Here is a 16,165-nt window from a genome sequence, read left to right as displayed (position 1 = left end):
CAGTAAGGGCTACAAGTGGACAATAATCCTGGGCAGCAGGCACATGCATACCAAGTGTCTAAATAACACAGTTCATCAGTTAGTGTCTCAAGTGTCATTAGACAGTTAGTGGACTTTCTTCAGTGGCAGTTAAAAACACAGCCTTTGGATCTAGAGATCAGCCGAGAGCAATACTTGAATACTTAAATTTTAGGAGCATGTGAATCTTGCTTTCATGCAACACTTGTTCAGAATGGACTATATTCAACCCTTAGAAACATTAAGCACCAGAACAACCAGTTAGGCTTATAGAATTTCTCCTACCTTGGTTTCATAGAGTTTGTTGAACAATCAAGCTTTATTAGTCTATTTAACATTACACCCTGAGCCAAAGTAAAGTCATAATATCTTTTTTTTCAGATTGAGACTCATCCATTGTAAACTGACAGTAGTAAGAACTCACAAGTAATCAAGCTGCACTGAGGAACTGTGGCACTATTTGAAAGCCCATATCCATGTGTTTTCTTTCTTTGCCTGCCTTAAGCTCATTTTTAATCCAATTCAAGTTAAAACATCTTCATTAGCTTACAGGTTGATGCAAACACACTACTATGCTTTTCAGTGCTACTCTGCTTAGCCTTCAACATCACACAGTTCCACACGTGCAGTTTGTTGCTAACTATTTGTTTTAATTCAACATAAAGGCCATCATTTGATAAAATTTGAGAAGCTTTCCAAATTTCCCCCATCCCCACCCCTTCCCTAAACACAAGCTAAATCCTTAGGTATACCTTAGAACTTCATTTTTCATAAGTACCTGTTACAAAGCACTTGCACTATTTCAAGGCAGGCCGAAATCAGAAACAAAAAATAAAAATATCCAGCCAGGTAATAACGTGTATCAGACGACCAGCACATTGATCTCAGTATTTTACCTGTAATAGAAGAGATCCCAGTTTGCTTCTATTTTTATTCTTTGGCGCCGTTTCCTTAGTATCACTGGCTTTTGAATAATGTTCTGCAAAAGAGCCAAATTTAAGTATTAAGAAGAAACAGATACCTCTCATTTTCCCTTTTAAAAATAAAAAGCTGGGGCCTTCAAAAAGGAAGTTGAGCCTCATTAATAAGGTCTCCTTTTCTAGTAAGTAGCAGCAACACACTTTCACAAGTGTTATTCACATCATGTTAAATCATGCCAGAGAAACTTTCAGCTGTTTAACAAGTCATTCAATTTAGAAGCACATGATCCCTGAGAAAGGCTTAGTTCCCATCACCATAAGCACTCATCAGCTCCAAAGCTGATGGAGGGGAAAACCCACAAGGAGAATGCTTTGCTCTTGAAGGGAAATAACTAGAGCAAGTCACAGGAACAAGTCACAAATATGTCTTGGCTGCTGAAAGGTTCCCTAGTTTGGTCAAGCATGAAGTCAGTGCTACACTCTATACGAGGTACCACATGCAAGCAGAAGACTGAGCGACATAACCCACACAAGCGGCAGATACACAGACTCACCATATTGTTTCTGTCCTGATTGTGATGCGAAGTTGGAAGAAAAAGAAAAGGTACGTTTAACAAGCCACACCCGCTGAAGTATTCCTGCTTTGAATTACTAAACCTGCAACTACCCTTTCCAAGGGACACTCACAAACATTTACTGTGAAATTAAACAACTCGGAACACCAGATAGAAAAATGACTGATTAAACTCAGTATCTAGATCAGGTATTGAAAGTGAAATTTGTCCTTCCACCACTGTTTTCTGCATCTCTCCATTAATACTTTATTTTTAATTTAATTCACCATTTATTCCAGAAATACCAAGTTGTCTATATCAAAAATTTTATAACACGTTCCACATCAAATTTGAGCTGGATTTTACCATATTAAGGTTTTCCTAAATTAAAGCTTATTGTTATGTCAAATCAAGTACAAAGACAGGAATTTTCAATACTCTATTGCACTGCTCTTTTCACCCTTCCTTGCATGTATAATAGCTTGTTTCAGTTTCACAATGCATCAAATGAGCTTATTTGGAAACTAAAGAAAGTTAAGGGGTACGACTTGCTATTTGAGAAGTTTGTCACAAAGAACATGACAATAACATGAAAGGAAAAAGGAAACCAACAGTAAGAACTCAAGCAGTGCTTGAGCTATCCTCTTATAACATCTGAACAGTTACTTACAGCTTCAGTCTTAACCATGGTTGTATGGGTAGACTTACTCTGCAATTCAAGGACTGTGATACGTACATTCAAGGTAATACTAAGCTTCTTCAAGCCAGTTCCATAACTAAAATACCACTAGCACAAAGTATCCTAGCATAAAGAATATCCATAATTCCTTCATAAATGTAATTTAAAGATTAGTTTTGCCACATTTAAAGGAATTTTCTGTTCTCCTGTATAGGCATCTTGGAAGAGATGCACACAAGCTGCAGTCCAGTTTCTAAGTCTGGTTAAAGCAAGGACAAGATAAAGCATAATGCATATGCTGAATCAATCCATTTGTGTCCTTTACATTCTCACTGGAACCCATTTATAAACAAAAGATGAACATCAATAAGAGACAGTTTACTAAAAGGAAGCAGAACTGAAGTTTCTCACATTCCTAGACTTCTATTACTTCAAGCTTCGCCCTGATTTCATGCAGTTCTAAGTGCTCCTTCCTACACTTAGTCAATGTACAGTAATGAAGAGCTTCAAATACTTTTACCTCTTTTTGCGCTATGCCCATTCTGTCTCTCCAGTGCATCAAGACCAGATCCACCTTCTCTTTGGCAAATTTTTCAACTTCCTTCGCAGCTTTTCCAGCCAGTCTCTGCCATTCTGGCACTTTATTAAACTTGCCATATTGATCCTGCAGAATAAATCCTATTAGTTATTTGCAGTTGCAGGTCTATCAGTAAGTTTGATGTAGGTCAATGCAACAGTCAAGTGTCTGTACTAGAAAAGTCACTAAGACTGTACATCTATACAGTGCAGGAGGAGAGATGGCTATGTATACTTACAGTTGCAATTTTTAAGTTATCTCTAACATGCATCCTATCAGCATCTTTTTCAGGAACAGGATCAGCACTGTCAAGGTATGCCAGCAAACCTGGTGGCTAAAAATATTTAAAATCAGTATAAATACATGTGGCTACCGGAACAGAAACCATCACATTAGGTAACAATACTATTTCTTGAAACTGGAGATTTCAAACCAGAATTTTGTATTCTACTCTAAAGCAAGTATGTAAAGCTAAAGCAGCTTTTTGCTTTTATTAGTGAAACGCCACCATCCTCAACAAAACCCTTTCATAAAGACACAATTAGCTTCAGTACAGCCTATATCCCATTTCTTAAAGGAGCACCTAATCAAGCTAAGGACTGCAGGAAGAGAAGAGCTGGTCCCACAGCAATTAAGGGGGATGAATACTGTAAAACTAGAATCCATCTAAATCCTCTGATATGGATTGAACATTGCATGTGACCTTAGAGATGAGACAGCCACATTTGACTAAACCGTCTGAAGACAGTGACCAAGATCAAGATAGTTTGCTTTGCCAAAAATGAAGGAACTGCTAAGTCAGATACTATTTTTAAGTTGAGTCATATAACATTTTTGAAAGGGGCAGCAAAGTAAAAGAATACTCTAAAAATCTGAGACATTTTGTACTAGCCAGGAATATCCTCCAAACAGCACATGCCAGACTGCTGATCTCCCAGGCCAGACTTTCCCCTTGGAGACAAAAGGGGATGTATTTATTATACTGACCATCCCAAGTTCTCTAATACTGCAGGCTTTCAGACTTCATTCTTTCCCTACTCCATATCCCATTTTTACTCACCAAAATACGTTTCAACAAGTTCATAGCAGTTTTGTTCTCAGCTGTCCAGAGGCCAACCAAATGCCTACTTAACTGCCTGAAAAAGCCATTGAAATTAACAAGCTGCAAGTTAGCATTTTACACAGACTTTTTTAACCACTAAACTGACACCCTCACCATGCCAGTGAAATGAAGATGAGCAAGAGCTTCATGCTCTTGAGTGAGTAAGAGCACAAAGCATTATATTGTTCCAGTTCAAGTATATGCTTAGCATGCTTTAAAGTGTTGCCTTTAGGAAGTTCCAGTGAAGTTAGTGGAACAGTAGCAGTACATGCTTTTTGATCTAGACCTAAAAGAACACTTGAGCAATAGAGCAGAAACTAAACATCTAATGATCAAGTGTAAGTTTATCCAGTCAATCTTAAGTTATAGTTAAAGGTCTAGAAGCCATCAAGAACTGTTAACACTGCTTTACTTCAAGCTTTTAATATCAACTATTGGCTAGGAAAGCCTTTCTGGGAGCCTTCCTTCTATGTGAACTGACACTCTGCCACCACTTGCCACTAGTGTTCTACTGCACTGAAGTACTGCTTACAAGCAAGTCATTACTACCTCCTAACAGAACTAGTTATGACAGAAGGTTTCATACTAACTCTCTCTTGAATGTCAGAATGGCAAGAAGTTCCACTTGCCACTACCTTGTTTAACAACTCTTTAAGTGCTTCAGGACTGTGCAGTTAAAACTCATATCTGGGTGGAAATAATTGAATTATCACTCATCTTCCTCAGCATCCCCTCAGGCCCAGTCTTAAGAGCTCACTAGCTCCACTGAATGCTGAATTCATGAAATGATTTCTACACGGAAGTGTCTCTTTAATACGGGCTGGGTAACCTTAACTGCATGCAAGATGTCCAAGGTGTGCACACACCAGGATTTATACAGTTGTATAAGTTTTTAAAAGTTTCAGACATTCTAATTCTAAACCCCGAAACTTAAGCCTTTAATGAGTAACCAACCCAAGTCTCTTTTTGTTAAAAATAAATAAATAAATAAATAAAGTTTATAAAGTGGCTGAGTCTCAGCTGACATTTGCTGTACTTAAACATACCAGCTGCCAAAGAAAATACTCTCCTACAGAACTGCAAGTTATCTTACCTGACCGATGTTTCTAAAGTTCGCTAGGCCATTCCTTAGACTTTTTAAACATAATATATCAAGTGAGACTGACATACCTATTTGTAAGCATCCTCTGATCTGTGCTTATTGTAAACATAGCAGTGTGCAAGTGACGAGGTAAGGCACCTTCACTGAGGGCAAGATCTTGCATTTTGGTAGCAATCTCTTTGTCTCCTTCCTTTGGAAACAGGGCAAGATGATTACTAAAGAAAGAATCTTAGTTAAGGTGCTTTTATCCTAGCCTACAGTTCCAAGGTCTTCTCAACCATCAATTATGCAAAGTAATATCCAAATGCCAGAAGCTATAGTATGATGAGCTTTGGGTGCAAGTTCTCAACAGCAACTGCTCAAAGTTACAGCAAAGCCATGGACCAGATAACTGGTAGTTTTATCTATGAGGACAGTATCTGGACAGGGCAAGATGCGTGTTTTTCATCATAGATCAGGAGGCTGGTAGTACATTTACAAGTACCATTTCCACACTGCAATTGTAAATTAGGGTTAAACAAAGAATGACAGTCACAAGCAATCACTTGTTGCTCAACTTTGGTCAACGGTAACCATTTAAGAGTAACTGGTGCTGTTTGGTTTAGACAGTCACATGGATAAGACTGTCACTCAGCTGAGAGACATTAGTTGCAATGAGCAAGTCAGCAAAAGCTTTTGCTGCACTATTACTCGCCCATGTCCCACTGTAGTTCAAATGACAAGAGTTGTAATAAACAGCACAGCAACTTTTACCTAACATTATTTGGTATATCAATGGAAACCTGCAGATTCATAACACCTCTATTTCAAGTGTTCGTTCATTTCCATTCCAAGAAAGTACTAGATGCATTTCAGATGCATAAGCCATTGTGATAGAACATGGCACTAACTTAAGCCCCAAGTTTCAACACAGGCAGTGTGGAGAGTCAGTTAGCAAGGTTCACCCTGCAACAATCACGAGCAGCCCTTGAGAAGTATGGACTTAACCCATACATCATGTGGTATGGAAACTAACAAGGCCAAATCATCCTTTACTGAAGCAGAAAGAGCAAGAACAGAAGCTGACATCACTCTGCTCTGGGACACCACTGCCTGCTAATCCCAGCATCATTCCATCTGGCAATGCATCCCAGGAAATATGGCCTCTCCTCCTCGAGAGACCCCCTTTAACATGCAGAAGTCTGGTGGCTCCCAAGTATGTGACTGAACTACACACAACAATTAACAGCCCAATCTTGACTGCAGTACGAAAACATGCAAGGCGCTACCTAATGTCCCAACTCACAAGTGTTCCAAACGCTTGTAAGAAAGCAAGTTGCCATATCAAACCACTCACAATTTAATCAGGTGGTCTGTTCCTCACCTCCTCCTCCCATCCCCTCACCCCCAAGAGAAACTAACATAACAAACCTCTACTGGTTAAACAATTGCACTTACAAAACAGATAATACATTTAGGATGCTATCCCAGGTAACAGTGATAAAAATCTCACCTCTATTATTGCCTTCATTACCAAACCTGCTCCTTTCACGATTGCCATGGAAGGGTGCTAGAACAGAACATTGACAAAATAATTATCCAAGTGGAAAACCTGAGAATTAGATCACCTGTGACTCTAATTCCTTAACATATCCACAAGGCTGTTCCACCTCCAGTTCTGGGCAAAAGTTACAATAATGTTGGGAAAACTATCTAACACAAGTTGACACTAACCAAGATGATCATACTCTTTCTAGAGAAAGAAAGCATTGACATTTTAGCTAAAAACCCTACAGTTCCTACAGGTTTCCTACTGAAGACGACTTTACCTTTTTTTTACCTCTAAGTTCTCACGGTCTGAGAGAAAAACAAAAAGGTGGCAGATTCTCCAAAGAGAAAAAAATTTGTGCACCTGCTGAATGCATACTTAACTAATATTTTAAACTATTTTTAGGAACGTCTTAGGTAGTCTGTTTTACAAAGATTTGTCATTCGCTGCAAGGTAACCACCTAAATCTGATATTTGAAGGTAAAGCAACAGGTCTAGTGACTAGTGACTCATTAAGGTAGATAAAGGTGTAGGCATGAGAAGGCTCTAGGGAGAACTCACAGCAGCCTTCCAGTACCTGAAGGGCGCCTCCTAGAAAGCTGGGGAAGGACTTTTTACAAGGACATGTAGTAATAGGTTGAGGTGGAACGGCTTTAAATTGGAAGAGGGAAGACTTAGATTAGGGATTAGGAAGAAATTCTTCATGATGAGGGTGGTGAGGCACTGGCACAGGTTGCCTGGGAAGTTTTGGATGCCCCATCCCTGGAGATGTTCAAGGGCAGGTTGGATGGGGCCTTGGGCAGCCTGATGCAGCGAGACGTGCCCCTGCCCATGGCAGGGGGGTTGGAATTGGATGATCTTTATGGTCCCTTCCAACCCAAACCATTCTGTGCTTCTATGATATTAACTACCTGAACAGTAGGCAAATTCATCTTTCAGGAGAACAAGGAAAAGTTCACGTTCACTGACTAGTTAAAGCTTTTAATAGTTGTAATAAAAAATTAAGAACTTTTACCTGAAAGAGCTTGAATAGCGTTCTTCCATTAGATGCCACCATTTCCAACAACATATCAAACTGCTGCCCTTCAGTAGTCTCACTATATGGAGCACACAGGGCAAATGTCAGGAAGTCCAGAAGTGAACTAATTACTAGGGCACCTGTCCCATGATCCTGAAATTAGTAAGACAGGTATGTAACAAAGATACAGTTTTTCCCCTGCCCCAGTGGAAGCTTCACGCAAGATTTATTTAGTACTCATGATGCTGAAGGAGCTCTTCCCTGTCATACTACAGAACAGTCTCCAAGCAAAGTTACAAGTTTAAAATATGCCATTACCTGGAGTATGGCAATGCTTTAGTAAAATACTGGCTCCTACAGCATATCAGAGACTCATGACCTCATATACTGGTGCACTGCAAATTACTTTTTTTAGTTTTAATCACACAAATACCGCTTATGCTATCCTTTTAATTGAAAGGAACGTGGTTTCCATGTTAAATATGAAAACATTAGTTGCATGACACTGAAGTTCTGCACTAGACAGTTATATTCCAACTTTGTCAAGATCCAAATGTATGTAAAACATGCTTCAGTGCCAGACATTGCTCTATTTTCTGCACTTGGAGTGCAGATACAAATACATTCAAAGATATATCCAAATAAAACAGGAGCGTTTTCACAGCAATTAGGAAAGGCACTTAAAGAAGCTACTTGTTTTCAAAACTGGACTTACCACATGAGAATTGAATTTCTCTAGTAGATTTTCTAGAAACTTCTTGGAAGAAAGAAGGGAAGCTTTGTTCAGCTGCTCCTGCCTCAAGTCATAGTCATCATGCATAGGCTACAACGAAAAGTATTCACTAGTCACACAGTTCTGTAGTCTGCAAGTCATATTCTGAACCCACAAAAAGCACATCCTACTTCAAGTTCATTAGGAAATCACTGTACCACAAGTTATTCAATGTTTGAGCACACTGCAGGTTGAAGGGCAGTCCCTATTTCTACATCTTTCAGTAGACTGAAATTCACACATTCCAAAGGGAAAGAGGCTACAGTTTAATACTTACACACATAAGGGCACAAAGCATGTCAATAGAGGCATGGGTTACACCATCATTGTTCCTTTTGAGGGCTTTCACAACCTTCACTCCCAACCGTTCTCGAAATCTTTTGAAAGGAAAGTAAAACCACCAAGATTAGAGTAGAAACAAACCTTAGTTTTAAAAGAAACATCCTATTAGGGACCAAAAGCATTGCATTTAGCAAGCCAGTACCTTGACACTGACAAATTTTAGATTCCTTCATAGGAAAATCTTGACTTCACTGATAACAATACGCCAAGTGCATGTTCACCAAAGGCATATTTCTGTAGTTACAGGATAGTGATAGCACAGAACACTATTCACAGAGAATCAGAATTGTATAAAGGTTTCAGATTAAGCGTGTATGCTACTCTTCATATCATTCAGCTGCCACAGTCAGAAATATTAAAAAAAAAAAGTTTCATTTTCAAAACAACAGGCAGCTTTTTCTGCTTCCTTATGTTATCCAATTAAGACACAAACTCCAACTAGCCTTACTTACTGTAGGAGTACAATTCAACTTCCTAACATCGAGTTTTGTCTCGCATTGAGCTGAAGACAGCAATTGCATCAACATACTTGATAAATTAACAACTACCTACTTTGGGGAGAGATAAAAGTGCCTTTAGAATTTTTTCCATGACGGAAAACATTAAACCATATTTGACTCGAGTCAGAGTATTTAGGAAAGGAAGAATCAGTTTTACATACTGGTGATTGTTTGGGATTCTCAATTTACATTAAAGCCCAATGAGAGCCTCTTAGGAATGGAAGGCATTGTGTACAATCTTCCGTTCTGTTTCAGAAGTGACACTTATCTTTATAACTGAAAATTGAAGTTAAAACTTCCGAGTTCAAGAACTGCTTTCACCTACTGCTTCCAAGCTTGAAGAGACTTGTCACTTACTTTGGAAGCTGAGTAAAGGCAAGGAAGCCTGCTTTTGAAGCCACTAGTCGTCTTACTGCTTGGAACTGGCTTTCAAGCTCTGCATTAGATGCTGCAATATCTCCTTCTTGCGAGAGCAATGCTGTTATGGCATTATTAATGAGTTTCTCCTTGTTTTCCGAGAATAGACCCTGGTTAAGAAATAACAATTATTAATATATTTATACATTAACAACATCTTAAGAGGATGGGTAAAAAATTTATTCTTACATCTTGTGTAACTGCATGTAGTACCCCACTGTAGGAAATGTTAGCATTGAACCTGAACACAGCATCTGCAAAGTTACCATCTGGAAGAAGACATAACAAGTGTTAGGTACACAGTACCTGGCTAAATATACAGATGCTTTAAAGAGTACTACAAAATCATGTGATAAGCATTAGCTTACTTGGAGGAGCAGCCAAAAACCTCAGATGAAGGCTCTCTACTTCTTCATCTACAGGCATACTGAGTAATCCCCAACGCTGACCTTTGTGTGTGGAGGTCATTTTCACACAGACATCTCTATTACCAGAGGCCCTCACTCCATCCAACAAGCTAGCAAGGAGAGAATCTCTGGATTGGGAGAAAAACATACAAATACAATTTACATCAGAAAAGTGATGCCAAAGAGCTAAGTTATAAGAAAAATAGACACCCTCCAAAAAAAATTCAAGCATGAAATGAATGGCAGCAATACCTGGAATTTCTTACAAACACAAACACATTTCTTACAAACACAGCTAACAAATACAGCTATAGAGGAAGTCACTAACTTTCAGGTGTTCCTTTATTCACTGCAAGGCTAGAGCTGTTTTATACCCAGTACAGCCAGCTGCAGCCTTTCACTAAAAGGATCAACTCTAGATTATCTGTTAATGAGTCACACATGTTGTGAGGCAATTCATCTCTATGCTTTCTGCAAAACCTCACTTAGCAGGATTACACTGCATTACAACTAGAAGTGCACTCAGGGACTATCCTGTTGGTTGTTTTAAATAGAATCAACTAAGACAAGCAGACAGCTCAAAGGGTTTACAGCCTTCACATGCCCGTACCACTTAAAATGTGTTTTCTTTCTTCCTCTCAGATACACTGCTTAACCAAGTACAACATACATAGAACAACATTTCTTATGACAAATAGGCTGTTATCAAACTGTCCGACTCACACGTTCACCAGAAAACTTCAGATCAGATTTGCTTAAAAGGTGAGATGAAAGTGAGAGATTTAGACACTGTAACAAATCTTCATTACTGAGTGGCAGACCACAAGAATAGCAAGGCTTCAATTTAACACTTCCAAGGGTCAGAGTTTATGAAAGCTAAGAAACTAGAAGCACAATAATGACAATTTCCATTTGAATTCATAACACACAGGAGCTCCAATTACCTTTCTGTTGAAGAGTATTTCCGAATTTGTCCTTTGATAAATTCAATAGTAAAAAGCTGGGGGTTTTCACAGTCATATACTATTGCAAATATCTAAAGATAAGAGGTAAGTATCACATTCACAAAGCAGTGTTATTTAACTACTCTACAAATTGAGGTCATCTTATGTATACTATCAAATGCCTGCTATTATCATCTTCATAGAAACATAGAATGTTTTGGATTGGAAGGGACCACAAAGATCATCCAGTTCCAACCCCCTTGTCATTGGCAGGGACACCTCCCACCCAGACCAGGCTGCTCAAGGCCCCATCCAACCTGGCCTTGAACACTTCCACGGAGCGGGCAGCCACAACTTCCCTGGGCAACCTGAGCCAGAGTCTAACCACCCTCATGGTGAAGGATTTCTTCCTAATCCCTAGTCTAAATCTTCCCCCTTCCAATTTAAAGCCATTCCCCCTCATCCTATCACTACAAGCCTTTGGAAAAAGTCCCCAGCTCTCTTGTACACTCCTTCAGGTACTGGAAGGCTACTATAAGGTCTCCCCAGAGTCTTCTCTTTCCCAGGCCGAACAAACCCAACCCTCTCAGCCTGCCCTCATAGCAGAGGTGCTCCTGCCCTTCTTCTAGAGCTTCTGTTTGAAGCCATACTGAGAAGGGTTGCCTCTTACCTCGCCTAAAGGTTTCAAAGTTGCAATGTTATAGGTAGCTGGATCCCGCTCAACTAAGCAAGCTTCTGTAAGAGCTAGTACTCTTTTCACAGGTTCCTTAAAAAAATAAGGTGCATTAGGAAAGATAATTCTTAGCTTTTAAGAAGTAACCAAGTAAATTCAGTTTGAAACCCTTACCAAGTGTCTAGGTGTTACTTTCTGAACAACAAACTCTGCTAAAGATGTTACAGATTCATCATTGCTGTATTTTCCAAAGCGAAGATTCAAGTATTGCTCAAATTCTAGGGATTCTTTCCTTATCCGCAGAGAGATACCTATGAAGTTGCCAGCATGCTCTATTGCACTTTTGATAATTTCTTCCCTCTGCTCAGATGCAAAGAGGTGCTGCAAGTTTTGACAGAAAAAAAAAGAAAATAAAGAAAAACAAATTAAGAACTTCATAGCTCAAGAAACCAGTTCCATAAATAATCTTCCACTAGATGCCTAACAGCAGAGACTCTTCCCAGCAGCTAGGATTGCCACTAAGTGCATAGTATAAAGAGAAATGGTATTTATAACACAAGAGATCCACTATGAAGCTTTTTTTTTTTTTGTTTGAAAGAGAAACGTAAAGTATTGCAGCTATTCCTAAAGGATATCCTGCTATGCATTAGCATGCCACTAAAGCAAGGTTCTGCATCACCTGTCTGCATACCCTTGGCAAGACCTCCTGGCAAGAGTGAGAAGCCAGAGAATGACAGTGGGAATGACAGTGGAACCCCAGCTGCTACCTGTAAGGGCTGCTATTCAGCCTTGGTAGCCAAGGTTGGGCTGCTCTAGATCAGTTATATATCGCTAATTTTAAGCCAGATGAAAGAATGCTGTAGTACAAAAAGACATGGAAATCCTGATCTAGACAGCAGAGTTCTATTTTGTTAGTGGTGACTGAGGTATCTATATTTACATCAGTAACAATGAATTAATTCCTGAAGATCCATTTCAGCTGCCTGCAGTATAGTACACAGAAACCCTTTTAATATCTTGAAGCCAACATTATACTGCAGTTATTTCCCAAGCTAAGCTGCTGAATATCAGATCACAGGCCAATATGGGAAGCACCACTACTGATTGATCTATTTCTCATTAGAATCCCTCCATCAGGTACATTAGCAATACTGCCCATCACCTCTGTAAATGAGAAATGTCAGGAATTTCCATGTCCACATTGCATAAAGAACTGGATATTTTATGCTCTGTAGTTTTTCAATATGCAATAAGAAAAAAAACAAACCAAAACCAAACAAAACCCCTCTACATTAGTTGAAACATTCAAGAGTAATTTCCTGTGAAAAAGACATTTTAAACCCTGTCCACAGGCCTTGAGGTTCCATGGCTGTGTCCCAGAGATGAACATACTTGCATGCTCAAATTATTTTGAAGCTACATTTTTAAATATGCAGCTATAAACACCCTAAGCACCACACCAAGATGCTTTGGTTTAGTACTCACCAATCTACTAAATCCTCCATAGAGGATACAGAAGCCTCCCTGATAGTCAGCAATATCAACAAAGCCTTCAATGTTTCTGTAGTCATAGGAGCACAGGACTTTATTTGTTGCAGGATCAATTTGGTCAATACCTCCAGGAGTCACCTCCAGAACCACAGGTTTCCTTGTATCACTCCAGTGGTGTTTGTAGCAGTTATACCTCTGCAGAAAGCATTGCTTTTAGACACATACACACACATTCCTTTATTACACAGCAAGAGTTATTTTCCAATCTAGTAAGCAGTGTGGGTGTAAACTTCAAAAAATTGTATTGTTTCCCTTACTGCTCTTATCTACACTGAGAACACTCTGAATCAAAACCCAACACAGCTTAAATGATGCATTTTGAAGAGAGAACAGCAAATCCAAAACAACCACCCCAGAAGGGAGTAAGTTTCTCTTGTTGTAGAAGGGGGACTAATTGCACACTACGTGCGCTGTGGTTAGACAAGGAAACAGCTGTTGCACCAGATGCTGTTATTCAGGTAATAAAGCCTAAATCAAGGTAGATTTATCACCATAGTGCAAATTTTTCATCTCCCACAGTCATACGCTATTACAAATACAGATTTACTGAACTCAGCGGAAGTGAGAGGTCTGTTGTCAACTACAGTAAGACAGAGGGGATCCCCATATTCCAGCAGTGTTGCTACGCTCATGAACAAAGATTTATTGTATGCAATGTTTTAAGCTACTCTAAGTGCCATCTTCTATGGTCAGAAGATATAAAACCAAACCCAAAGCCCAGGTCTTTATATTGCCTTACTCATTACTTTATTAACAAGATTTCTTAAATGGCAATCTTGTCTTTAATCTGACCTACAGAAATCCTCCCAGGAAACAATATTCCCACCTCAAGTTTCAGAACATTATGCAGAAAACTATTTAGAGTTAGAAAGTAAAATGCTCAAAGCAGTGAACACTGAATAGAGAATCGAAGCCTATGTTTCCCTTCTTCCTTCTCTCCAAATCAGAGCTCCATGTGACAAAGCCCTTTATTTCAGTAGTAACATTCAATCTCTAAATATACCACCATAAGGGTCAGACCAAGTGAAGAGAACCCAAATATTCTACTGTTGAAAAGGTTTCCATTGCTTTTGAACAAACTCTTTGATTTTCTCTGATCAAAGCTAGATTTCAAATCCAAATTTACAAAAGCAACTTCCACAAGCATAACATACATAGACATGGTAGAAATTGAAGTCTTTATATCATTTCATTAAACCACACGTGATTCAGAAAAGCCAAACACTTACCCGCCCTGTGATTTTTCCTTCCGAGAAGTCTGTCCTGAATCTCTGTTTAAAAAAGTTAATAATGAATAAATCCAGATATGATACCAAATCTATTCAGAAAGCCTATGTTTAAGCTAAACCTGTTTTAATGGACTTGAACTAAGCCTCCATGAAGACTCACCATTGGAACAGCTGAGCTTAACATATTTGGTATTTGTAGCTTTACTTGCTACTTAAGAATCATGCATTAGTTGATGCAACTGACACAAGATCAAGTATATTAATAAACAGCTCAAAAGACCATTCACTTTCCTAATTTTTGTACAAAGAAGGAAAGCATAGTAAGCTAGCGCAAATGGTAATGATAAAGTACTTACTGCTTGCGTGAAGAAAAAAAAAAAATAAAATCTTACCAGTGCCTCTGTAAGGAGTTCTGTTCTGTGCTCTGTGGAAAACTTCAGAGTTTCGGACTTTTTTCCACTCCCTTTGCGAAAAGTGAGACTAAATTCTGTTCCTTGTCCTTTTCCAACAGGAGAAATACTACAGATATCTCCATAAGGCCACTAAATAATTGAAAGTAATTAGGTTATACTGTTAGTAATTTTAGAGCTACATCTCCTCCAGTCAAACATCCTTAGTACCCATAATAACTGAGTTGCTGTAATGAGGCAATAGCTAGCATAGGTGACAGCTCCAGCCTGAGCTTCCTCTTTGATACTTTGTAAAGTAATTAAATGTCCTGATTCCCTTCAGGGACAGTGTTACAGTGATCAAACTCTATCTGGTTCATTTAGAACAGTACACCCAAAAGCAAACTTCTACTTACTGGCCAATGAAGACAAATTGTCTACAAGTGCAAAAACTACTGGATATTTGTAGAGTTAGAGAAGGCAACACCAGTTTTCTGTTGCGTGCTTTTGTAACAGCTGCCATACCTTCCAATTTTGCTTAGATTTTGTCAGACTAGATAGTTTCTGGAGACTGAATGCCACTATGAATATACATATTATATTCTGGCTAGTGAATATAAGTCAAATCACCTCAAAACAGCCCTGTTCAAAAATTATAGTTACCTGGTTTGTAACTTCTAGCGTGTTGGGATTGTACGTGGTGATGGCATGGGTTCCAACTGAAAAGACTCGCTTATACCTAGAATTACAAAAGAGTGTTAGTTTCTCCGCAAGTCATAGAAAAAACCTGTTGAATCGCAAAAATTATGTTAGGAAGATAGATACGTCAGTGTTAAGAAATTAATATGGAATTTTCTTTGTTAAATTGCTAGCTTTTAGTTTACCCTTATACGTTAAGCTCCTCTGTTCTATATATCCATAAAGGGGACACAAAAATCAAATACTAGTAAATGTATTTCCTTATATGTATCTTCTCCTATGTGACTGGTTATGTCAGGACCAACAACTCTCAGAACTTGCACTGGAAGGTACCACCAGACCTGAATAAACTCTAAAAAGATGACACAAAAAAAATATATTCCTGCAATACTCTAAAGGATTTGTTTGAAGCTGTCTCGGACAACAACTGTAACATGAAATGATTCCATTTTATACACTTGGTCACAATACCATAATAAGTCAATGTGTTACTATGGCCAATCCTAATTTTCTTCACCTTGAGGAAAACTAAGGCTACTAAACTCAAAGATTCATATCACGGAAGCTATAGTTCCATATGCAGCTAGCCATCATACATCGATACCACAGGTACGTTAACCGCTATAGCGCTTTAAGACCAGCTGTAGCAAGGAAGCTGGTGGCACTTCAGGCTTATTGGAAACAAGCAACAGTGACCTAAAGCTAAGAAATGCAGATGCAATCAAGCATGAAATAGAATTTTTA

At 38.8% G+C, this 16,165-nt stretch overlaps 1 protein-coding gene across 3 annotated transcripts in view; it reads right to left on the bottom strand.

The window, feature by feature from the left end:
• Positions 1-16,165, bottom strand: part of DNAJC13 (DnaJ heat shock protein family (Hsp40) member C13) — a 57,138-nt gene that overhangs the window by 29,994 nt on the left and 10,979 nt on the right. For 2 of the 3 annotated variants that reach the window (XR_011337668.1, XM_069860023.1), the window contains exons 3-22: positions 15,386-15,461; positions 14,726-14,875; positions 14,334-14,375; positions 13,039-13,239; positions 11,728-11,934; positions 11,551-11,646; positions 10,881-10,972; positions 9,898-10,064; positions 9,719-9,798; positions 9,470-9,639; positions 8,548-8,647; positions 8,214-8,321; positions 7,496-7,651; positions 6,445-6,501; positions 5,021-5,142; positions 3,809-3,884; positions 2,987-3,082; positions 2,692-2,835; positions 1,493-1,507; positions 915-997 (exon numbers count right to left, since the gene is read on the bottom strand). Coding sequence is in view for 2 of the 3 variants with exons in the window: in XM_069860023.1 (XP_069716124.1) it covers positions 915-997; positions 1,493-1,507; positions 2,692-2,835; positions 2,987-3,082; positions 3,809-3,884; positions 5,021-5,142; positions 6,445-6,501; positions 7,496-7,651; positions 8,214-8,321; positions 8,548-8,647; positions 9,470-9,639; positions 9,719-9,798; positions 9,898-10,064; positions 10,881-10,972; positions 11,551-11,646; positions 11,728-11,934; positions 13,039-13,239; positions 14,334-14,375; positions 14,726-14,875; positions 15,386-15,461 (2,238 nt within the window). In the remaining variant the exon portion in view is untranslated. The remainder of the gene's footprint in view (positions 1-914; positions 998-1,492; positions 1,508-2,691; positions 2,836-2,986; positions 3,083-3,808; positions 3,885-5,020; positions 5,143-6,444; positions 6,502-7,495; positions 7,652-8,213; positions 8,322-8,547; positions 8,648-9,469; positions 9,640-9,718; positions 9,799-9,897; positions 10,065-10,880; positions 10,973-11,550; positions 11,647-11,727; positions 11,935-13,038; positions 13,240-14,333; positions 14,376-14,725; positions 14,876-15,385; positions 15,462-16,165) is intronic. The other variant, XM_069860024.1, reaches the window with a different exon arrangement.

Source organism: Phaenicophaeus curvirostris, chromosome 6 (assembly GCF_032191515.1).
Source record: "Phaenicophaeus curvirostris isolate KB17595 chromosome 6, BPBGC_Pcur_1.0, whole genome shotgun sequence".
Taxonomy (NCBI): domain Eukaryota; kingdom Metazoa; phylum Chordata; class Aves; order Cuculiformes; family Cuculidae; genus Phaenicophaeus; species Phaenicophaeus curvirostris.
Note: the sequence above shows the minus strand (reverse complement) of the source record. Positions and strands in the feature narration are given on the sequence as shown.